Raw genomic sequence first — 26145 nt, forward strand, 5'->3', positions numbered from 1 at the left:
ATTTGTGTGCTGATTTATTGTTTTCATCTTCGGAAGACAAATTAAGATATTTTTGATGAAATCAGAGAGTTTTCAGTCCCTCCATTGGGAACAACGCAACTTAAACATTCAAGGTCCAGAACGATAGGAATGACATCATTCAAGTAATCCATGTGACTCCAGTGGTTTAAACCTCAATTTAATGAAGCGACGCAAGTGCTTTGTTTGTTTTATGTATGTTGCGTTGCTCCCAGTGGAGGGACAGAAAGCTCTCTTATTTAATAAAAAAATATCTTCATTTGTGTTCCGAAGATGAACAAAGGTCTTATGGGTGTGGAATGACAAGAGGGTGAGTAATTAACAACACAATTTTCATTTCCCTTTCAAAAGGGAACTCTCTCTGCATCCCCTAGAGGACGCTACGAGCATGAGTCTAAACATGACAATGAACATGACATTGACAGGTGGCAGCCTATGACGTCACCATTGGTGCAACTTTGAGTAGAAAAGGGCACCTGTGAAATACATCATCCTTTTTCTTGTCTTCAGGAGACTGTCTATTTGAGCGTGTGTCTAAATAGGCAAACTATAGCCAGCAATAGAACTATGAATTTCAGGAAGTGTGTTCATCAGTGTCAGTGTTTCCTGACATCTGATGACACACATGATATGTGCGTTTTGTGCCTGGGCAAGGGGCATCCTTGTGGAGGCTGTATTGGTGCATTGTGAGCACTTTTCCATGAGGAAGCTTCACTCCCGTTTGTCCCTTTTCTCGAGGGAATCAGGACAGCCATCTCTACCTCGTGGTTTAGGACCCGCTGCAGCTGAGGTGAGTAAGAGACTGAAATCGTGGGGCTCGCAAGTGGAGCTCACCGGCTCGACTAGGGCCAGGGGCTCCCCCCTGAAGATTTGGCTCTCCGTGCACAAATTAGACTGCCGCCGCGATCGGTCGATCCATGGTAGCTATGGAGAGACATCTCTGGGTAAACCTGTCCAACATCGGGGAGAACAAAAAAAATTCTCCTCAGATATTGGAGCCTCCATAGTTACTGCTTTATTTAGAGCGTGTTATGCCCTCTCACCTATGAGTAGTGTTTTTGCTCAGGTTTTCGCTTTCTCAGAGCTAATGTTCTGATAGTTCTGTCAGGTAGTTATTCTCTCCGGGAGCCTCCCTGACTGTTTATTTTATGGAAGTATTTTTGGGCATCCGCTTCCAAGAGCTCTGCTCAGAAAGCGTCATCAAGTAGTCCTTGGTAAGCTGTTCTGAGTGTAGGATGTTGCTAGGCCTCCTCTCGCTTTAGACAGTTGTCATGTGGGGGCCTCCATCCGCAGAGCTCCACCATGCAGTAATGCTGAGTTGTCAGGCTTTTGAGCCTCCTTGGCCAGTGTCTTTAGGACCATGGGCCTCCACTCGCTATAGAAAGTTATTTTAGCCTCCACTCTTTGAGCTTCACCTGCATCCGGATCGAGTTGATTAGGCTCCACAGAGCCTCCTCAGGAAGCGGTTTTGGGCTCTCTGAGCCTCCTTATCTGTCTCTTAGCTCTGGAGCATTGTTAGGCTTCTTCTCGTTATGAGAATCGTCTTTTGAGGCTCCTGCTTTTTAGTAGGCAGTATTGTCAAGTTGTTAGGCTCCCTTTGAGGCTCCTTGGCTTCTACTTTTATAGAAATTGCTCCTTAGAGCTACGCCTGGGGTAGCATTGAGAGAGAGAGAGAGAGAGAGAGAGAGAGAGAGAGAGAGTCGTTATTATAAGGCCTCCATCTTCCGAGCTCAGCCTATTGCTAAGTTGTTAGGCTCTCTGTGGGGCGTGGTTTGGTCTCCTCTCGATTTAGAGAGTCGTCATGTTGAGGCTTCGGCTCCTAGAGCTTGGCCAGGCAGTTTGCTAAGTTGTTAGGCTCTCTGTGAGCCTCCTTGGCTACTGCAGGCATTCTAAGGCCTCCTCTCGCTAGAGAGAGTTATCTTATTGAGGCCTCCGCTCCCCAGAGCACTGCTAGGATAGCAATTGCAGGTTGTAGGCTCTCTGTGAGCCTCCTTGCAAGATGTCTTGAGTGTGGGGCATTGTTAAGTCTCCTCTCGATTTAGAGAGTCGTCATACAGAGGCCTCCGGTCCTAGAGCTCGGCTAGGCGGTAGGGTAGTATGTCAGATTGTTAGGCTCTCTAGGAGCTTCCTTAGCTACTGACCTTCATGTGGAGTGTTGTCAGGCCTCCTCTCATTACAAGAGTCGTTGTATTGAGGCCTTCACTTTTTCGGAGCTTTGCGGGTCAGTTAGAGTTTATAGCTTTTTATGAGCTTTCTCAGTACTGCCCTTGGGTTGGAGCGTTTGCTAGGCCTCTTGTTTGAGGCCTTCACTCTTCAGGGCTGTCTTGAACAGATCTTCAGAGTGTTAGGCTCTCTGTGAGCCTCCTTGGAAGCTGGCCTGAATATGAACGTAGTTAGGCTTCCACTCTTTAGAGTCACACTTTTGAGGCCTCCGTTCTTGAGAAGCTCCGGTCTATGATCTTGTTGCTGGTGTGCACCTTAGGGATGTGTTTAGACTCATGCTTCAGACACCGGTCACATTCCCCATAGCTCCCTCCAGGGGACGCAGCACCTCATTCCCCTTCTCAGGGAACCATGGTTACATGCGTAACCTGAGACGTTTTGAGTGAACTAACCTTTTAAAATATATCAACTTTAAATGTAATAATGAATAACACACTAAAGTTTAAATTATAATCACATATTTTAAATGTGCTTTAATATGTAAGTCAACACATTAAAATAAGTAATAATACGTTTTATTTATATAGCACTGTTCAATAACTCAAGAACACTTTACATACTTTTGACAAATAACACACAATACAGATGTACAATTAGGAAACAAAAGGCAGTCAGATGATCATTTAACATACAATAGCCAAAATAAGTAAGGATCTGAAAATGAAATTAAACAATCAGTTAATAAAACTGTCATGGGTGGTTGCAGGAAGGCAGATGGAGATGAGGATATATTTTCCAAAACGAAGGTTTAATGTAATTAAACACAGGACAGCAGAACAGGTAGCAACACACACTAAATGTAACGGAGATCGGACAAAGACTGACAGAACAGACATACCTTAAATACAAACACAGATTACACTGATTAACAGAACACAGGTAATACAGATGACGATGACGACTAAACAGGTGATACAACTGAACTGATAATGACGTTAACCATGGAAATGAAGGAGTGGCGGGAAAAGGACAAAGGAAAACAGGAACAAATCAAAACACAAACTGACAGTCCAAACATAAACTGACACGTGACAGTACTCCCCCTCCCAGTAGGCACGTCCCACCCAGGGCTCAGGAGGAGGATGAAGGGCAGACAGATGGCAGGAGGGACCAGGGTGGAGCAGACGGTGCAGGCGGGCCAGTGCGGAGCAGGTGGAGGGAGGAGCCATGGTGGAGGCAGGGCAGGTGACTCCAGGGGGCCGACTGACGGAGGCGGTGCAGGTGGAAGAGGATATCCGGATGAAGCCGGAGAGCCGACGAACCAAGGCGATGCTGAGGATCCCAAGGGACATGGCGATGCCGACGGCTCTGGCGACCGAGGCACAGGCGGAGATCCAGAAGGCCGCGGTGGAGCCGGAGGGACAGAGGACCAAGGTGGAGCAGGAGGGAGTGAGGAGCCCAACGGAGCCAGAGGGACGAAGGGACGAGGCAAAGCCAGAGGAATGTAGTCCCGAGGCGAGGGCAGGCCGACGAACAACCAAGGCGGGGCTGGAGGGACGAGGGTGCCCGGCGGAGCTGGTGGACTGATGGACCACAGTGGAGATGAGGGAGGTGAGAGCCAAGGTAGAGCTAATGGGCCGATGGGCCGAGGTGGAGTCCTGGTCGCGGAGATCGGAGATTCACCGACCATGATGGAGACTGGCAGACCCGCGGCGACCCCACATCCCTGATGGTGGAATAAGGGTGAGCTGAGGGGCTGACAGGAAGCAGTGGAGGCGTGGATGAGGAGATTATGAAGGGAGGAGGTGAGAAAGGGAGGCTGGGTGGGAGTTCAAGAACAGGCTCAGGAACCATCTCAGGCTCGGGAACAGACTCAGGCTCGGGAACAGGCTCGGGCTCGGGCACAGGCTCGGGCTCGGGCTCAAGAACAGATACAGGTTCAGGCTCGGGAACAGATACAGGCTCAGGAACAGATACTGGCTTGGGGACAGACTGAGGTCTGGGAACAGGAACAGTTCTTAGGGCAGGAACAGGTCTAGGAACATGAACAGTTCTTGGGGCAGGAACAGGTCTAGGGACAGGAACAGGCTCTGACGTGGTGGCGGCCATCCTGGCTGAAGGCTCAGGTGGTGTGGCATCGGTGACCATCGTGGCTGAGGACTCAGGCGGCGGCCATCTTTGCCGAGGGCTCAGGCGGTGAGGCGGCAGCCATCTTTGCAGAGGGCTCGATAGGCATGACGTGAAGAAGCTCTATAAGGGTGGTCTCGATGGGACGAGACTCTGGAAGGGCGGTCTCGGCGGGAAGAGACTCTGGAAGGGCGGCCTCGGCAGGAAGAGACTCTGGAAGGGCGGTCTCAGCAGGACGAGACTCTGGAAGGGCGGTCTTGGTGGGACGAGATGCTGGTGATGGTGGTTGTTCTCTGGATCGGGACGCGACGCTCACCAAACACCTGCTGATGGCTTTTCCTCCAGTTCAGTCCATCGGAGGTCAATGGCCTGGTGGAAAGCTTGAGGGTTTCATCGTCGAGGGGGCTAATGACGGCTCGACGAACGAAGTTCACCACAAAGGCGAAAAATTCTGTGCTCTCTTGAGCAATAGCGACGAATATAGCCCTGTCGTCCATATGGGCTGGTCCGATCTTCTGTCACGGGTGGTTGCAGGAAGGCAGACGGAGACGAGGATATATTTTCCAAAACGAAGGTTTAATGTAATTAAACATAGGACAGCAGAACAGGTAGCAACACACACTAAATGTAACGGAGATCAGACGAAGACTGACAGAACAGATAGAACTTAAATACAAACACAGATTACACTGATTAACAGAACACAGGTGATACAGATGACGATGATGACAAAACAGGTGATACAACTGAACTGATAATGACGGTAACCATGGAAACGAAGGAGTGGTGGGAGAAGAACAAAGGAAAACAGGAACAAATTAAAACACAAACTGACAGTCCAAACATACACTGACACGTGACAAAAACATATTGTAAATGAATGAGTTTTGAGTTCTGTCAATCCAGGTCTGGCTAGCTTGTTCTAACTATTTAGTTGTGTTTGCACCCTTTTAGATATCTGTTTTGCTTTATTTAATAAACCACGCTGTTATTTTGAACTATATCTTCATCTTCACTGGACTTAAACCGTGACAGAAAACTGGACCTATAACAGAAAGGATTTTTTGCTGCATCCTTTTCCTTTTCCCCTCCCCTTACTGTGGACTTACCCACCGTCCAACTCAGACTAGAGCAATAATTAGAGAACCACACCAAGGACTATTTAGATCTGATGTGCCTTGCGCACTCTCCCGATCACTCGCTCACTCGCTTTGTGTGTTTTATTATACTAGCCTTAGCGAGCAATCCAACAATCCAAGGAACACCTGCCTGGTTTTATTCCTCGAAGAGATTTGCATTTTTTGGAGTGGGTGCTGGTGAACAATGAATCAGCTTTCAACATCTGCCCCAAGGAGGATGTCACCAGCCCCACTCCAGACCCAGAGCCATGCAGCCAGCCGTCTCCCATGGCTCACATGGAGTGTGAGATACATTGCCAGATACACTGCTGTGGGACTGCTTGTGGAGTACAAGTGCATGGAGGAAAGCCCCACCTACACTCTTGTCACTGAGAGTGAGCTGCAGCTGGCCTCTGAATTTTTGGAGTAAATGGAAGAGGATATTTTGGGTACTTCTCATTTCTAATTTGTGCTTGCTGGTTTCCTTTCCTCGCTTCCTAGCTCTACCCCCTTAGGATGCGAGGGAAGTGTATCCTCGCTCATTACTCCTCAGGAAGCATTCTCACTCCTCGTTCATCACCTCCTTGGGGTGCAAATGGAGAATTGAGATGCCCTTCAAAGATGGCTGAGTTCGATCGGTTTCTGGGGTTTTTTTCCTGGAGGAAAGAAGAACGAGGGAATGAGGAAGCATTAATCTGAGTATCGAGAAGCACCCCTTGAGACTCCAAGGGGTCCTTGCTAGTCCCTGCTCATCTTTCCATGTTCTCAATTTGCCTGTGTTCCTGATCATTATTAGTCTCTCTAGTAATTAATTAGTCCCTGCACCTTTTCTGTTTTAACTTCGTCACCACTAGTCCCATTCAACACAGAGTTGTCTTTGTCGCCTCTATTCCTGTCCAGCATAGAGTTGTCTTCGTCGCCACTGGTTCAGTCCAACACCAAGCCTGTTTCCTCACCCAGAATCTGTTCAGTGTTGTGGCGATTCCCTGGCTCTGCCTCATCTCAAGGTGGAGCCCTCAGCCTCACCTTGGCTCATCGACCAGTCGGGTCCGCCTTGGCTGCTCGCCCCCTCGACTTCACCTGTGTCAATTGTTCTTCTGGCTCCACCAGGCTCCCTTATGAGAAAGTCACACAAACCACGAGACATCCAATAAGAGCAGTCAGACTGAAACAGACTTCCAGAAATGCAATTTGAAAAAGATTTTGCATTTCATGTGATTTTTTTTGTCATTCACACTTGCTAAATCTGATCAGATTTCAATCGGATATGCACAAAAATAGTATTTGAACTGACAGTCTGAACGTAGCTTAAGATTTTTTTATTAATTAGCACACCTGCTCGTATTCATTATCCTCGAGTTCATTATCCTCGTGTATTACTAAGTTTCTTAGTTCATTCAGTTCATTGTCCGGTTGTTTTTGCCATGCATGCAGTTTTGTTTTGTTTGCACCCTTTTGGATATCTGTTTTACTTTATTTAGCAAACCATGATGCTATTTTGAACTACCTTGCCCATTTTCATCTGCATTGGACTTAAAATGTGTGACGAAAAAGTATTTGAGTAAGTATGTAGGTATTTGATCAAGCTGACAGGAGGAGGAATTAGATATGATATAATAATCAGCTGTTCAATACAAATGTATTAGTTCAGTGTTTAGTGAATGACATTTCAGTGCGACTGAGATTGTAGTTATCCGCCTGAAGGTAAATAGTTATTTATGATATTTTTATTAGTTTAATGTAACTAATGGATGTTACTATTATGTTTACTTATGCACTTATTTCAAGCATGTGTGTATACAAACTGAAATTATAAAATGGTCACATGCTTATGGTGTGTTGAGAATCATAGTGTGCACTGGTCTGTCTCTTGATGTTTATGTATGTGGTTGACCTGAGCAACAGCATACATACATTTGCACCTGTGTCTATGTGTCCAGTCTTTGACATGCCTGATCAGACTCTGCATTGGTCAGATCTCTTGTCTTTCTCTAGGTCCTATTTCATACAGATTTAGAAGGTGCAAAGGCAGCAATCTTGGCATTTGCATTGATGGCCTTGTGTCTCGTTTAGGCTTTGAGTATATTGCGTGTGAGAGAGGTTGTGGTTGTGTTTTATGGCTGTAGTGCTGAATGGCCTACTCTTAAAGGTTTTTCCAATTAGTAAAGGACTGAACACTCTGTGTGTAGTCTATGTTTCTGATGTAGATTCGTATATGTTACAATAAACTCTTTGCTGTTCCTGCAGCTTGCCGCCCAGGTGCTTGATGATCTTGAGGATGAGGACATTGGATTCGGCCTGGTGGATTCAAAGAAAGACAGAGCTGTTGCTAAGAAGCTAGGTAATCTCTGATCCCATCCTATGAATGCATCTGAAATACATAATCTTCTATTACAGCTTGTAATACAATTCTTACTTTTGGTTTCCAGTAGCCATCAGTCTGTTGAAGTATACGCTGTTAGTGAACAACAAATGCAAATAAATGCTCTGTATCACAGAAAACTAATGTTAAAATGGAACCTTATTATATAGTCCATATAACTCTGGACTGATGGGCATATAGTATCATGAATGAAACATAAAACTATTAAATACAGTAATATTCCCTCCACACTTTGGAAATTGTGGGAAATACCATTGGGTGAAGTGGTCATAACCGTGCTTTATCGTGAATAAATCAATCGTCAATCAGAATCAAGAACTCAAGGTCAAGGTCAAGGTGTCTTTATTAGTACCAAAGGGTAAATTTGTTGTGCAGACAGGAGATTCAGTAATCCATACTTAAAAAAATCCATAAAAATGTTAAACAAATAAAATATACAAAAATATACAAAAGTATAAAAAACTAAAATACATAAAGTGCCATGCATAGCAAAGAGTCTCATCTCCTGCTATTTTTATTTATTAATTCTATAGCTGCAGGTACAGAATTATTCCTATATTGTCTAGTTCTCCACCTTTGGGCCACAAACCAGCGGAGGAGTTGAAACTTAGCATGTAAAGGGTGGGAACAATCTCTTATAATAAAACTTGCCTTAAGCCTTTAGCTGGTTGGAGTAAAGACCTGCTAGGTTAAGTTGTGGTTCACCTATAATCTTACTAGCCCACTTAATCATTTTTGTTCTTCAAAGACAAATTATCAAGGGAGAATGACAAGACCTGTTCAATATAAGCCCGATAGAAAAGGGTCATCATAGATTTAACAATGTGTAATCTGGACAGCTTTCTGAGGCAAAACATGCTGATGTCTCTTTTTACATAGAGTCTCACAGTTCTTTTCATAAGAATCTATCATTCCCTTAACATAATATGACTTAACATCGCGTGGCCACGACATAAGGATGTCGTTACCTCTGCAAAATGATCTCATGGCCACGACTTATTATTACGTTCCCACAAGTTAATATGACATTCCCACGAAATAATATCTCATGGCCATGACATATTATCAGGTTCCCATGAGTTAATATGACATTTCCACAAATTAATATCTTGTGGCCACAACATATTATCATGTTCCGCATGAGTTAATATGTCGTGGCCATGACAAAACTAGGAATTGAGCCGAACACGTCCCCTCCCGGTCACGGTAGTTGAAGGATCTGTTTCTTTAATGCAATTTGTTTGATCAATGTTCCTTGATCAATATTAATTTTTGTTACTAGAACAACACTCTTATCCTAAACAATAAGAATTGTCTTGTTTAAGAATTAAGAAATAAGAATTGGGCAAATAATTTTGCACAAATGTTTATATAGTATCCAGACCAACTACAGTATTATCTGTTGAATGAGCCAGTCCATCTATCGCCTCTTAAACATTTATCAGACACTTGTTTTCTGCAGGCATGCTGGAGGTGGAAAGCATCTACATCTTCGCTGATGATGAGATCATAGAGTACGATGGAGAGTTGGCAGCCGACACGCTGCTTGAATTCCTCTATGATGTGAGTGCTTTATACATCATGTTTATAGATCACACAACCTAAATGTCACTGGTAATTCAGTAGTTCTTCTATCAGGTGATTGAGGAGCCAGTGGAGATCATCAGTAATGACAGAGAGCTCAAAGGCTTTCATAACATCGAGGAGGACATTAAACTCATGGGCTACTTCAAGAGCGAGAAATCTTCACGTTAGTATGCCATTGAGTGTTTGCCATGTACAAACACTGATACAAGTTCCAGATCATTTCAAGATATGATTCCAGCTTAGGTTATACTTTTTTCTGAATTCATTTTTAACAAGCAATTTCCTTAATGCCAAATTTGTTATTTCTCAGACTTCATTGAGTATGATGACGCAGCTGAGGAATTTCATCCCTTCATCAAGTTCTTTGCCACCTTTGAGCCAAAAGTAGGTGCTTTCACACATTCATTCATTTAATTTATTCATTCATTCATTCATTCATTTACAAAGGGAAACTGACATGTGACTTTGATGCCTGTATCTGCACACCTCATTTATTAAATGACAAGTAATTAAAGTATGCTTAAAGAGCAAGTAAAAATCTCATTAATTAAAATTTAAAATATAATTTTTTTAATTTAAATTGATCAAAAGTGACAGTAAAGAAATGTATAATGTTACAAAAGATTTAAATTTCAAATAAATGCTGCTCTGTCACAGAGCTTCCCACAAGACTGTCGGCTTCAACACAACACACATTCAAATTATTATTAGGATTAAGTAGGAAAACTTGAAAAATGTGAAACTATAAACCCTTGAAAGAAGACTAGAAACCTTTAAAGTGTCCCTGTTTTGCTATTTTAAAAGTTCCTACCGCTTACAGCTTGAGTCAGAAACCAAATGCCTATATCTGAATTTCAGCTCCGGATCTTCCTCAGCACTTTTATGCAGAGTAGAGCTGTACGGTGAAGCATCAAGTTAGTTTCAAAAGGTGATTTACTCTTTTTAGATTGCTACCATAGACATCAGTGTTTATATCCGAACTATAAGCTTTTATTCCAGTAGTTGTGTGATCGTTTGATTTATTGTAACAGAAATATAATGTGTTTGAGAAGACTGGGAAGCCGTTTCATGTCTATAGCCTACATAACAACTGCTCTCACTAGGTCAGCGGCAGCACCAACACAGATTTGAATGTTTGCTGTAATCATACTTGTCAATGATTAAATAGACATAGTCGAATTGTTGTCATTTAGGGATAAGATCGCTCAAATACAGAGAGAAATTGATATTATCAATTCCAGCTCAAGTTCTCATCCTTTGGAAGTGCATCAAAGTAGATTTGCTTTGGCAGCGCAGAAAGCATCTTCTTGACATGTCGACAACGTGAACCAAACTCGATCAAAGTAGGTCGCCGGTCATAGGCAGCTAGTAAAGACCATTGGCTGGCTTTATGCAAATTTGTCATAAAGGTTCAAGCAGGAAGTAAGGCGCTGTCCCAAATGGCACCCTAAACACTTGAGGTCTTACATGAGTCTGCACTTTGTAAGTCCACAAGAAAGTGCATAAAATGTGCCATTTGGGACAGGGCTTATGATTGGAATTACTGACGACTCATTTCAGGCAATTCAGAATCGGATCTTTCTTTTGGGAGACAATATCTCCATTTATCTGCACTTTGATCTTTGAAACCTTTTACATTCACAAACAGCTTTATCAAAGGTAACATCCCAAAAGCATAATAGGGTTACTTTAACGAGCCCTTTATTCATTCATTGTGTCTGGTGTGTGTAATCTCTGAATGTATGTAGATTGCTAAGAAATTAAAACTGCAGATTAATGAAGTGGATTTCTATGAGCCCTTCATGAGCAAACCTGTCACCATCCCTGGCAAACCCTACATGGAGGAGGACATCATTAGCTACATTGAGGAACACGACAGGTGAACTCTGAGAAAAACAAAATAAAATCACACTTTTCCTCAAAAGTCCTCTCAGAAGGATGCTTGAATAAAATATTTTTTCTTACTTGTTGTTACTTATTTTTGTTTGTATTTTAGACCAACTCTGAGAAAATTGGAGGCCCACAGCATGTATGAGATCTGGGTAAGACAAAGTCAATTCATTATGCAAAACTAACTTCAACAAAGTCTATATGGGAATTCAAAATAGTTTATTTGATCTTATTTGCCATTTATGTGCAAATAAAATAATATGAGTATATAAATAACTCATAATATGAGTTATTTATAACATTAATAGCAAATAACATAATATGAGTCTTTCTCATAAATTATGTTTTGATCTTACTGACATCATATTTAGAGAGTGACATTGTAAAAGGTTTTGACCACATGGTCCTAACAACAATCAAGCAGAAGTAAAAACCCATTTAATGTGAAAAAAAAAAAAAAAAAGTATGATACTATGAAGAATAACATTTTTCTAAATTAATTTTTTTTTTGTGTGTGTGTGTACAAAACTATAGGCCTTTTTTCTCACCATTATAAACTAGTTATGTCAATAGAGTAAAATAATGTCAGTAAGGCTCATGGTTTCTGATCAGTCTTTAGGAAGAAGACCAAAACAGTAATATTATTAATTTTATAATATTATTAAATAACAATATTTTTAATTTGATGAATGTGAAAGTAACAGTTATTATGTTACATTGTTTTATCTATATATATATATATATATATATATATATATATATATATATATATATATATATATATAGATATATATCTTAAGTGTACATGTTATCTTTGACTGTCCTAAAATCTTTTTCTTTTTTTTTCCATCTTTTTTTTTTTTTTGTCTCAAAATGCACCCCAGTTTGAAAACTTACATCTAAATGTTTCTGGTTTGTAATGTTTCTGGTGGTTATAATGGTTTTTAATTAGAAAAGGGTAGTGGAGAGTCATTATGGCAGCATCCAGTGATTGCTCAGAAAATGTGGATGTCTTATCATTTATTTTCTGTAACACCTGTAATTATCATTATCATGAACGTTACTGTTTTCTGTTGGCCTTAGGAAGATGATATTAACGGACAGCACATTGTTGCTTTTGCTGAGGAGTCTGACCCTGGTAAACACTGATTTGAGTATAATAAGCCTTTTGAAGGATTTCATATACTGACTTTTCATGACTCTAAATGATTGAATGTTGACTTTGCCTAGACGGTTATGAGTTCCTGGAGATCCTGAAGGAAGTGGCTCAAGAAAACACAGAGAACCCAGATTTAAGCATCATCTGGATTGATCCTGATGACTTTCCACTGGTATAACAAACCACTATAATGCTGTATCCAGAAACATGAAATATACCTTTGATAACTCCAAGAACATGGTTTTGAATGATGTACCTTTTACAGTACATCCATAAGATACCTTGGATAAAATGCTGATTTTTTATTTTTATTTTTTTCTGAACAGAGCTATATTTTTCATGTCATTTTTACATTTGTCATCTGTGCTATTGTTGATTTAGTGGATACATACTTTCATAATTCCTAAAATGTAAAGGCATACAAAATACATTATATAAAATATACAACACATAATATGTTCAGCTGTTAAAATTTCATGCTAATGTAATGAACTCTTATAAATGACATTGAGAGCAGGTACTTCGGCACTCTGCCGATCTTTGTTTGACTTTGCTGCCCTCTATAGGATAAAAGTGACCACTGAATGAGTTTAATGAGTAAACTACTGTATGTAGCACACATCAGCTCTACATTTTTTTTTAGAGCCAGTCAAATAAGTTGTATTCATCTTTGTGGAATTTTTATGGAGCAGTGTAATTTCAACATAAAAAAAAAAACTCCATTCCCCCTTATGAAAAAAAATGACGTACTCATAATTACAATTTAAAAGGTGGTGACAATCTTATTTTGTCACCACCTTTTAAAGTTTAGCAAGAGTGAACTCTCATTTACAAATATGACATTTCACAATGAACTATTGTACCAGTACTGTACTGTATCTTATGAACTGAGGTTTGACCTTTGACTCCTCTCTATCCCTGCAGATGGTGCCGTACTGGGAGAAGACCTTCGGCATTGACCTCTCGTCCCCTCAAATCGGTGTGGTGGACGTTGAAGATGTGAGAACATAATTTTCTTTAATGTCTCTAATGCCGGTGATCATTGAAGTGCAATTTAGATTATACCTTTTTGGAAATAAAGGTTCTAAAAGAGGGTTTTTGCAGCAGTGTCATAGAAGAACGTCTCGGTTACGTTTGTAACCCTCATTTCCTAATGCTGGGTACACACCAAAAGATTTTTTACATCTTATAAGATTTTCAAAATGTGATAGACCACAAACATGAGGACAAAAAATCCTAGATTTAACCGTTTTGCTCCTATAGTGTGTGGTGTGACGAACAGACACACGAACAGATTTTCAACAGAGTCTTGAGTGTGAACACAGGAAATCTCGCAAAATTATCTTTTGGTGTGTATCCAGCATTAGAAGGGAACGGAGACGTTACGTCAGTCAGTGACGAATGGGGTTTCGCTTAGAAAACCTATCACCTTAGAGTTCTTACAAAACGAGCCAATGACAAGGAAATGCCATGGGTCTGCGGAACTTGCATAGCGCAGCTCTGCCCCACCGCGTGGGTATAAAGAGGAACGCTGGCAATCTCGCATTATGTTTTCCTGCTGAGGAGCCGAGACTGAACTCAGGTGGTTCCAGCGGTACAGCGGAAGTGGCAGGGAGACGTAACGTCTCCATTCCCTCCTCAGGGAATGAGGGTTACATACATAACCAAGATGTTCCCTTTCATTCAGTCACTCCGAGTTACGTCAGTGACTGACGAATGGGGTTCCCAGTCTAATCACGCCACCTCGGCTGTCTTCCAGTGCACTGTGTAAGTCTGAGCTCCCTGTCGTGAGACTAGCACGGACGAAGGACTCCTACTTAACACAGGAATACCAAGGTACACTAGGAAGCATCAGTGGAAATATGCAACACAATGCCTGCCCGAAGGGAGGACTTACAGAATACACATATGACCTGCGAGCGGGCTGCATATGGAGAACACTGTGGTATCCAGCCCGCAGGGTGGAATCTTTCAACCCCAGGGGTGGCAAGGTGGCTTGCCAAGGGATAGAAGCTCAGAGAGGCTTACAGTGGAAATACACATGTGGGGGTCGCCTAAGGCGGGGAACCATGCACATGGAGGCACCTAGCCAATGCGAAAGCTGCCGCAGGCATAACTCTGGTGTTGATGTCAACAGTGCTGGAGGAACTCAGGGCTTCCCGGAGAAACTCACCTGAGGAGAAAATCGCACGTATCCAGTCCGAAGAGTGGAATGGCGAGCAAGCGAAGACACCTGAGCAGATCCTAGTTACCGGCTACTTGAAGCGGGTACACGAGAGGACACTGGTTCCACTCGGAGATTGTAGAATCTCACGAATATGTTAGGTATCGCCCAGTCTGCAGCTCTGCAGATGTCTGTTAGCGAGGCGCCATGTGCTAGAGCCCAAGAGAAGGCCACACTCCGAGTGGAGTGTGCCCGAACCCCAAGGGGACATGGTCGACCTTGCTGCTGGTATGCCAAAGCAATGGCGTCCACTATCCAGTGAGACAACCTTTGATTGGAGAGAGCCTTTCCCTTCAGCTTCCCACCATAACAGACAAAGATCTGGTCTAAGGTCCTGAAACACTGGGTCATGTCTACGTAAGCACAGAGGGCGCGTACTGGACAGAGCAGTGCAAAGGCTGGGTCTGCCTCCTCCAAGGGCAGCGCTTGCAGGTTCCCCATCTGATCTTGAAAGGGAGTGGTGGGAACCTTGGGTACGTATCCAGGCCGGGGTCTCAGTATCACGTGAGAATTAGCCTGCCCGGATTCTAGGCACGCTTCGTCAACCGAAAATGCCTGCAGGTCCCCTACCCTCTTGATGGAAGCCAATGCAACCAGGAGCGCTGTCTTCATAGACAGGAACTTAAGCTTAACTGATTGCAAAGGCTCAAAGAGAGCTCTCTGCAGGGCAGATAAGACCACTGTGAGGTCCCAAGAGGGTACAAGGGGAGCGCATGGAGGATTTAATCTCCTGGCTCCCCTCAGGAACCTGATGACCAGGTCGTGCTGACCTACTGTTTTCGACTCCAGGAGGTTGTGGTGAGCTGAGATAGCACCCATGTAAACCTTGTGGGTGGAAGGAGACAGCCTTCGTTCCAATCTTTCTTGTAGGAAGGAGAGCACAGACCCGATCTGGCATTTTCTTGGGTCTTCTCGGCAAGAAGAGCACCAGCTGATGAAGAGGTTCCACTTCAACGCATAGGCGTGTCGAGTTGACAAGGCCCTAGCGGAAGTGATAGTAGCCACCACCTGAGGTGGTAGGGTACTCAAACCTGCCTCGTCCCGTCCAGAAGCCACATATGTAGGTTCCATAGATCGGTACGAGGGTGCCAGAGGGTGCCCCATCTCTGAGAAAGGAGGTCCACAATAGGAGCAAGGAGTACAAGTTCGGAGAACCAGGTCCGGGTGGGCCAGAGAGGCGCAACCAAAATGACCTGCTTCTCGTGCTCCCTGATCTTGCACAGTGTCTGTGCAAGAAGGCTCACTGGGGGAAACGCATACTTGTGGAGGCCCCGTGGCCAGCTGTGTGCCCGTGGGCATCCGTGCAGAGCGTACCCTCGATCAGGGAGTAAAACAGGCGGCAAAGGGAAGAGTTGTGGGAGGCAAAAAGATCTACCTGTGCGTCGCTGAACTGTTCCCAAATCAGCTGAACCAACTGGGGATGGAGTCTCCATTCCCTCGGAAGTGGCTGAAACCGTGAGAGCTCGTCGGCTGCGCTGTTCAGGTTTCCCGGGAGGTGAATTGCTCGAAGCGACCTCAGATGCTTCTGACTCCATAGGAGGAGATGGCGGGCGAGTTGCGACATATGGCGGGAACGTAGACCACCTTATCGGTTGGTGTACGCTACTGTGGCCATGTTGTCTGAACGGACTAGTACGTGTTGGTCCTTGAGCAACGCCCAGTGTCGGTGCAGAGCCAAGCGTACTGCCAGCAACTCGAGGCAATTGACATGCCAAAGGCGCTGGGGTCCTGTCTAGGAGCCCGTGGCAGTATGTCGCTTGCACATGGCACCCCAGCTCGTGGTGGAGGCATTTGTTGAGACAACAACATGCCTGGAAACTCGTTCTAAGGGTAGTCTGGCCCGTACAAAGGAGAGGTTCGACCACGGGGTGAAGGTCTGATGGCAGGCACGAGTAACTGGTACTCGGTACTTGCCATGCCCATCTCGGGACTCGATCGCGAAGCCAGTGCTGAAGCGGTCTCATATGAAGCAGTCCGAGCGGGGTTCGAATTACGGGGGGTATTGGGGGGGTCCGACCCCCCTAGATGAGAATTGTAAAAAGTTCAACCAGGCGCTCAGGTAGAGTAAGAGTCTGTGATAGGTGCTCTTGGGGTAGGGGAACAAATCCAAAGTAAAACAGGTCCCAGGCACTCAAAAAAATCCAAGGAGGAGAAGGAAAAAAGTTAAAAAGCCTTTATTAATAGTGGCTTAAACCATTAAAAATGCCAACATGTTTCGACCAACATGGTCTTCTTCAGGGCAAATTCATACGCCCTAGATGAGACTTGGACCCAGGGCCGTCGCTAGTGGGGTGAAAGGTGGTGACAATTATAGCCCAGGGGGCCCCACAAAATCCTGCAGTTATACTATATAGGCCCCTGTTGTATGAATAATTCTAATATTTATATTAGTTGTATGCCTGAGATTTAAATGAAAACCATTGGTTTAAACCAAAACATTGGTTAACCAGTTCATCAGTGTTTCAAAGGACAGAGTCACCATGTTAGTTGAGGGACCACACACATGATGAAGTCATTGATAGATAATGCTTAGTTAATGATGACTACTGTATTTGAATGGCAACAGAATTCGTATGTTATGTGCTGTGATTGGCCAATTTTGGGGTCTGTCCATTTACCTGCAGGCTATGAAGAAGACATGAACATGCTTGGAAACTCAGATCATAATTCAGAAAAAAAGTTCTCACATTAATTGATATACTGTTCTAGCCTGTATGCATGCATTAGGTAATGTGGATTTTTGTACATTCCTTTAATAATTGAAGTAGTCTTGCATGCATGAATTAATGCTTTTTTATGCATGAATTCATGATGATTCATGTACCATAACCGTAGCTTTATCCACAATGGGTGGTAAAGTCCAATTTTTTTTGTGAACAAAGAAAACATCATGATCATGCGTAATAAATCATAATTCATGATGATGTACTCATCTTAGTTAATGTTTTAATTAAGGTGTTGTTCATCCATGAAGTCATGAATGACAAACGTTGAACTTGTGTTAGTTCCTGATGATTCATGAGATATTAATGCATGAATGAATGCATATTTCTAGCCTGGTAATACCAGACTCTGCTACTTCGCTTTGCTTCGTAGAGAGAGTCTGGAGTTCCGTAATAGAAAAACGTTTTCTTTACCGCCTGGGGGCGCTAGTCTGAAGCTTAAAATCATTGGTTACCCGTAAGCCAATCACATAACGTTTGGTTATGGCGCGTGTTATGCGCATGCTCAGCCGCATCTAACTTCCACTGTAAACACATGTATGATGCGAAAACAAAACCATCGAGCGAAATACCGGAGTGAACATGGCTGTGAACGACTTTTGCAGATTATGTGAAGTAAATCTACGCATCCACGGTACAATCAGCGTCTACGTCACGGCTCTCAGCCCGCCCTCTGTTCGTTGATTGGCCGGCTGTTTTCAGGCCGGAGGAAAACGGAAAGAGTACAGAAGCGAAATGAAATTGAGCGGAAGTACGAAGTCTGACGTAGTCAGGCTAGCATATTTCATGCATGAATTTATACATGAATTCATGATAATTCATGTACCCTTACCGTAAAGTGTTACCGAACCAATCACAGTTGAGGCGGCAGTGCCTGAAGTTAACGATGAACTTGGTGGAAGAGCAGGAGATTGACAGACAAAATGTTGGGGAAAAGAAAACATAAATCAGGGTTCCAGAAATGGCATGAAAAGAATGAGAGGGAGGCCAGGAGAGTTGTTGTATCCCAGTCGATCAAGACGTTCTTAAAGACAGGTTGTATTATTATTTCGCTGGGAATAAGAAAACTACCGTCTACAGCCTGTACTGTCACTTTTCATTATCGGTGCGCACCACAATCGACCGAATGGTTACGTGGTCAAAATTCCTATCTTTTTACACTATTGTAAATAGATTTAAAAAATGTACACGAGTCACGACGCATTGCATTATGCACCTGACCTGCCGGCTGATACATCAATAAAACACGAATACACACTGCACGTGAATGAATGCATTTGATCTTTATTTAATAATATTATCTTTTTAAAAAATAAGACAATAAATTACTTTATTTTTTAAATTTGACTGCATTCTTGTAAATTTATAAATTTTAACTTTGACTGATGGGGATAAAAACATTATTTTGCTGTTACTTTTTAAAAATTGGTTTTATTATTATTTAACAATTTCTTTTTATTAGTTGAAATTTTTATATACATTTAACTTTTAAGATAAAGGTTTTACAACAACATCACCTTCTTCTGTTATATGTGGGCCTCCATGCTCATCTATTGTACAGTATATGATATTGGTGGAGGGTGGTGGGGGCCCACATCAATATTTTTTCAGGGGGCCCCGAATCCTTTAGCTACGGCCCTGGGACCCTCCCAAAAGGGATGAAAATAATAGTTTGGGGAGGTACTGAAAAAAAAGAATAAAATATAATGTTAGCCTATCCAAAATTTGTATTGTATATGTGTTTAAATGTAGTATTACCATCACATACCAACAATTCAGGAAATAATCTAATGAAATACGATTTTCAAACCCTCACTCCCCATTGGGCTGTACCATTTCTCTGGTACGTTCAGACTATGCTCTTTGCTATGGTTCTTTGATATCACTTCACTAGCTGTCAAAACGTACGTACCGGGTACGGGCGCAGGCGCTGGTGTGTCAGCGAAAAATTAGTAAGTGGCTGAGTCAACTTTAATCTCTGCCTATGGTTTTGACTGCCATGTATATCATCATGCGTTGTACTTTGTGGTAAATGTTGTGAGCAGCTCGTCATCTAAACAGGTTTTCAGAACTGTCTTAATGTGGATGTTCATAGTGTTTCTGTCACTGTTGTGTTCTGTTTAGTTTGTTTTTCATATTGAACTTGTCTTCACTGTCATCATTAGTTCAGTTGTATCACCTGTGTCTAGTTAATCATCATCATCTACATCACCTGTGTTCAGTTAATCAGTGTTCATCAGTGTCTGTATTTAGTTCCCTCTGTTCAGTCAGTCTTTGTCCATTCTTGTCTGAGTCATGTATAGTCATTGTCTAGATCAGGGGTGTCCAAACTCAGTCCTGGAGGGCCACTGTCCTGCAGAGTTTAGCTTCAACCCCAATTAAACACACCTGAACCAGATAATCACGGTCTGATTATAGATTTTATAAAGAAGTATCATGCTGTCTGTGAATGTCCTGACGCACATACTCACACACACAATGCACAGAAAGACTCGCGCCAGTATCGAGCGCACAGACAGCACGCCAGAATCAGTTTAGCTAGGCAGTTCTCTTTCACGCTTGAACGATCAATAACACAGTCATTTCCTGGAAAGGACCACAACCCATCTCTGAGCTGCCCATAACCGGAGTGCCGCATCGCCTGGCGTTCGGCAGGCTGCGGGGCTGGTACGGGCTGGGGCGCCTTCCTGCAACTACCTCCATGGCGCGGCCCGGGTGAAGGCTGCTGCTGGGGCCGGGCGGGAGGGGCAGAAGTCGCAGAAGGGCGCCTTCGGCGGCGAGCGGACTGAGGCGTCTGAGCCGGCGGCTGGGTGGCAGCAGATGGCCGTGGGGTCAGAACATGTTTGATCGCCTCAGTCTGCTTCTGGGCGGCCGAGAACTGTTGGGCAGAGTCCTCGACCGCGCCGCCGAAGAGGCAACAACCTCTTTCCAACCTCTCCACTAATAATAATCACCTGTACGGAAACATCCTGACTCTTAAAAATAAAGGATGTTCAAACTTTTTTGCTTTGTTTGGAAGTGTTTTAGTTGGAGAAATGGAGCAAAAACAGACAATACTAACAATATTATGTCTAAAATGTCACTTAATATTCCCTTTTTGGTAACACTTTATAATAACGTTCAGTTGTAAGTCATTTATAAGTGGTTAGTTAATGATGAACTAATCATTTACAAAACATTCATAAATGATTAGCAAGTGATATACTAACATTTCATGTATGTTTTGTAAATTTTGTTACAAGTCATTTACAAGTGATTAGTAAATGATTAACGCATGACTATGCGTTTCATAAATGTTTAATAAATTATGTTAATTTTTTTTTTTATGTTTTGCTCACAGTGGTTAAAGACTCCATGTGTTTCAGAGAAGACAGCTGTCTATACCCTCACCAGTCAGCACTTACACTGCAGTACACACTACAGTGTTCAACACCTGTTATAGATGTGTAAACGCATGAATAAATCATTTACAACACTTTCTGCATCCCCTAATCTAAAGCGTAAACTATTCATCACTTGTAAATGTCTTACACTTCATTCGTAGATTAACACTTCAAGAATCAAAAAGGCATAAGATCTACGAATGTTATCTATGAATGTATATGTAACACATTTATAAGTGATGAATAGTTTACACTTTAGATTAGGGGAAGCAGAAAGTGTGAAAAACATTTACAACACTTTCTGCGTCCCCTAATCTAAAGTGTAAACTATTCATCACTTGTAAATGTGTTACACTTACTTGTTACAAATGATACTTACCTGTTACAAATGATCTGTACGTGTATTCAAGGCATTTACAACACTTTCTCTAATTGCTATATACATACAAAAAAAATATATATATATAACATTATTTATTAAACATTTATGAAACGCATATTCATGTTTTGTAAATGATTAGTTAATCATTTACTAATCAATTGTAAATGACTTAGAACTTAATCTACAAAACGTACAAACAATAATTAACGTATAACTTATTAATCATTTATGAATGCATAGTCATGTTTCGTAAATAATTAGTTAATCATTTACTAATCACTTGTAAATAACTTGTAACAGAATTTACAAAACATACATAAAATGTTAGTATATCACTTGCTAATCATTTATGAATGTTTTGTAAATGATTAGTTCATCATTAACTAACCAGTTATAAATGACTTACAGCTGAACGTTATTATAAAGTGTTACCAAAGTGCTCATACTAGTGGCATTTCCCCACCTAATCAATTTTGAGGGTATTTTATTAATTTTGGTGCCATTTTTGCCTTGCTACAAGAGAAACATCACTAATCAACAAAACACTGTGATATCATTAATAATTATGTATTGTTTCCCATCATTACAAAGAGGGACGTACTTGACATTAAAGCACTATGATTTGAAAGGAAAAGGTTTGTCTGTCTCTTTCTCAGTAACTGTCTCAGATTCATCTTGTCTGTCTGGTTCTCAGGCTGACAGTGTGTGGCTGGAGATGGATGATGAAGAGGACATGCCCACCGCTGATGAGCTCGACACCTGGATCGAAGACGTGATGACTGGCAAAATCAACCCTGATGATGAAAATGACGATGACGATGATGGCGAAGATGAGGATGAGGATGAGGATAATGATGATGATGACAAGGATGATGATGATGATGATGATGATGAGGATGAGGATGATGAATAAATTCTTACCTCTATCTCAGGCATTACTTCACTGTCATATGCGCATTTTTGTGACATTAAGAACTCATCAGTCTCTCCATATTCATGCCATCGCAAACTGAGTCTTGCAGTCTGGATGTCTTGTTGTTTAACTACTCTGCACCAATATACTCATTCTTCAGAAAAAACTAAACAAACATTGTATTTGGGGATCATTGCACCTGTTTTTCTGCCCATTTAACATCTAATGAGAATGTGTGTGTGCTAAAGAAGCATGTGTTTGTTAAACAATAGAAAAGCCTTGTAACAACTATTTTGATATTTCTATTGACTTTTTAGAGCAGAAAAAGGATGCTCACTGGGAAATCTTAACCTTCCATAATCTGGAATGTCTCAAATAAAATTAAAAGGAAAAAATGTTTTCTTTGTTTTTGTCCAACATAAATGCAACAAGAAGAGACAGAAAGAAATTGTCACTGATTAAGAATCTTCATTTGTGTGTGTGTGTGTGCGTGCGTGCGTGCGTGCGCGTGTGTTTGGCTATACTTGTAAGGGGCCAAATGTCCTCACTTACAGTATATAGTGAAATATAATGACAACCGACTGGTTTTACTGGTCCTAGTTTAAAAGGCTTATAAATCGGCCCAAACTTTTTATTTATTTAAATCTAGTGTTTTGCACATATTTCTGTGATTGGTATAGGGGTAAGAGTTGATAAAATCTGTGGAGGTCAATGTGCTCAGTAATATCATAAAACAATCCTGTGTGTAGTTCAGGTATACCCACATTAAGGGGACAAAATGTCTGAAATCCTTGACCTTGTGGGGACATGTTTTGGTTCCCATGAGGAAAACAGCTGAATCATACTAAATTATGTTTTTGAAAATGTAAAAGTGCAGAAAGTTTTCTGGGGGGTTGGGTTAGGGGTTATAATATATAGTTTCAAAAAAAATCATTATGTCTATGGAATGTCCCCATGAAAACCCAATGTGTGTGTGTCCACAAGGATAGTAAACTTTGACCTAATGGGGACTTCTTTTTTTTTTTTGGTGCCTATGAGAAGAACAGCTTATAAATCATAAAAAATTTAGTGTTTTAAAAAAATTAAAAAATGCAGAACATCGTCTGTGATTGTCCAGGTTTAGGGGTAGGGTTAGTGTCGGGGGGTATAAAATACAGGTTTCTCACCATAGAAAGCAAATAAGATCTCCGATGCAAAAGCCTCTAAAAGCCATCTCTGTCAAAAATGAGATAATAATATTGAGTGAATGCCCTCCGCACATAGTATACGTTCATCAAACACTTTCACTTCAAACTCACTAAATCCCAGCCTCAGCCCATTCAGAAATGCCGGTACTTGGGTAGAAACCTGTACATAGGAGCCTGATAAAAATGTTAATATTAAACAAAAACTTCAGACGAACTTAGAGGCTTTTGCATCTGAAGTCCTCATATTGAAACACTGCATTATTTGTAACTGCTGAGTTCCAATATAAACAACTGAATCTAACACATTAACATTAAGAGCATAACATCTCAATAAAAAAATATAGGCCCATATATTGTTTCCAAGCCTATACAGTACATATTATTGTACTATAAATAACTCTGTAAAACCTTTATAAACTGTATGTTAATCTTGTATTTTTCATATGTAAAACATGGATGTTAAAATCAATAATAATTTAAATAATTAAATCATTAATTGGACAAAATGTTCTAAGATTTTTATGTTTGGGTTTACCTACGCTACATGTTCTTCCTGCATCTACCATAGACATTATTTGAATTAGAATATAGAATTATGTCCCCATGCGCATTCTATATTTCCCAGGCACATTCCACGTTTTCCTTCAATATGTACATATGGAAGAAATGTATGTTAAACACATTTTATACACACATATAGAAATGAAATCGTTACTTTTATGTATTTGTTTATCACAGACCTATTAAAATCTCCAGTGTAAGTGTATGTATATGTGCATATATTGTATACAGTACATATATTTATGTTCATATATACTGTATATCCCCACAATATGATGCCATATCCTTCACCAGGACACATTCAACACACATGATGATGTAGCGTCTGGATCAATCAGACACACACACATTTTTTATTATATTTAATGTACAATCCAGCAAACCCACTCTCCTAACAAACTGTGTTAAGAGTTCTATATGTGGAAACCATCCCTCGAAAACTGCAACTATCCCAATTGAAGCGAACACAGGCAGAACCAGTGTCTGGTTACAGGACACATGAAGACTGATAAGACTGTTTATGACCAGAAGGAATTTACAGAGAGTTGTGACTCTCACTTAATTCTCATTGAAAAGGACAAATAAACTATTTTAATACTACATTTTCTATATATAACCACTTGAGAAATGTATAAACATGTATCCAATTTTCCCACCTCACGATTTTCCTTTTATAGGGTTTGAACTAGATATTAATTCAAACTCTTTTAGATTAATGTTTCAGAATTGCAAACTATGGTTAACTAAAATCACGTGTAGCATGTTTGGGATCTATGACCTCCAATTTTTGTTCCCTATTTGTTAATTGAATGCTAACTCAGTGACAATCAAATTACATATGCAAATGCCCCGCTAGAAGGACAAAGGATCGTAAAGATCGTAAAATAAAGGCACTGCTGGCACTTATAGGTGTAAATGCCCCATTTTTGATCTGGTTATATCTAAAGAATTTTTAACAACAGGAGATTGTAAATAACACAGTTTTAGTAAAAGTAAATGACTGGGAGACTTGGAGATTTTATTGAAAATCTGTTACATTTGAAAAACAGCCATGGGTAAATTTAAAATTTTTGTGTTAAAATATCACTGATCACAAGGTCACCCAGGTTTTTCCTCGAATTCGGAGAAATTCCGATGTGAAGATGATGCCGTGCTAGAAATCTTCTAAGGACCCCTAAGTTTTTGCCAGGCTGCGGCTTTGTGTGACTTCAACTGGTTCTTTCTCATCAAGACAGCATCAGCAAAGACAATGCATTCTCATCCTAGGGCGTCATATACTGACACTTTTGACATTTCGTCTACATCCAACGCACATGGCACCCTTTAGCGTCAATATGACACGCACAGAGCTTTGTTCGGTTATGGGTAGGTTTAGGTCTGGGGTAGGGTTAGGGTTAGACCGCTAGGAGGCGCCTTCTGGCCCATATCTATCTGCGTCTCATATTGACGCTAAAGGGTGCCATGTGGGTTGGATGTAGACGAAATGTCAAAAGCGTCAACATATGACGCCTTGGGATGAGATCGGGCTGGCAAAGATCAACTGGAGCCTCAACAAATTGCATCAGGACAGTTTTATTCAAAGGGGTGAGACATGCAAGTATCAAACTTAGTCTCATTATTTGATACATTAAGTATCCCTACCCCTTTTAAAGAAGGGTTTGCTCAAGGCTGTTGATCTGCTGAATTTCAAACATTGCTATAACGTCTCGCTTAACTTCTCGAATAAAGCATTTATAGCTGCATTTGTAAACTGCTTATTAATGTCTATTAATGCTTTATAACTGATGAATTAACTATTTACTAATACTTAACTAATGACTCATAGCATGCAATTATTATAAAGTGTTACCCAACAAATTAATAGATTATTAAAAAGTTCATATAAAACCCTGCCTTGTGCAATACAACTCAGTTTTATTATTACTGATTATTAAATAAATTTAATACATTTTACTGATTTTTTTTTTTTTTTTTTTTTTTTTTTTTTTTAGTTTGGGGTAAGTTTTATTTTGATTTTTAGGGGTTTAAATGTTTTTATTTGGTCTTTCAGCAGAAAATCTTTTGTAACTACACTTTTTTTATGCAAACAAATAAAACTAACATCCTGACAAAAAAGAATGAAAGAAAACAAAAAAAACAAATAAATAACAACCCACCCAAAAATTCAACCCAAAGGTGCTATCCAGTGGTAAAAGCAGGTTATGAAGGCATAGTAAACATTAATCACTAGCTTGCAGAAAAGAAATAAAAGGGGACCAAATTTTTTCAAATAACAAAATCTTGTTTCTTAGAGCACTCCTAATTCTTTCTAAATGTAGTGTACCAGT

The 26145-nt window shown here is 41.1% G+C and overlaps 1 protein-coding gene across 8 annotated transcripts in view; it reads left to right on the forward strand.

Moving 5' to 3' along the window:
• Positions 1 to 22511, forward strand: part of casq1b (calsequestrin 1b) — a 60936-nt gene extending 38425 nt beyond the window's left edge. For 2 of the 8 annotated variants that reach the window (XM_084404928.1, XM_084404926.1), the window contains 10 exons: positions 7674 to 7767; positions 9272 to 9372; positions 9448 to 9559; positions 9707 to 9780; positions 11145 to 11275; positions 11393 to 11438; positions 12370 to 12424; positions 12517 to 12617; positions 13370 to 13444; positions 21852 to 22511. In XM_084404928.1, the coding sequence (XP_084261054.1) occupies positions 7674 to 7767; positions 9272 to 9372; positions 9448 to 9559; positions 9707 to 9780; positions 11145 to 11275; positions 11393 to 11438; positions 12370 to 12424; positions 12517 to 12617; positions 13370 to 13444; positions 21852 to 22070 (1008 nt within the window). In that variant the 3' untranslated portion in view covers positions 22071 to 22511. The remainder of the gene's footprint in view (positions 1 to 7673; positions 7768 to 9271; positions 9373 to 9447; positions 9560 to 9706; positions 9781 to 11144; positions 11276 to 11392; positions 11439 to 12369; positions 12425 to 12516; positions 12618 to 13369; positions 13445 to 21851) is intronic. The other 6 variants (XM_084404929.1, XM_084404927.1, XM_084404930.1 and 3 more) reach the window with 3 other exon arrangements.
• The last annotated feature ends 3634 nt before the right edge of the window (positions 22512 to 26145 follow it).

Source organism: Rutilus rutilus (genome assembly GCF_951802725.1).
Source record: "Rutilus rutilus genome assembly, chromosome: 3".
Taxonomy (NCBI): Eukaryota; Metazoa; Chordata; class Actinopteri; order Cypriniformes; family Leuciscidae; genus Rutilus; species Rutilus rutilus.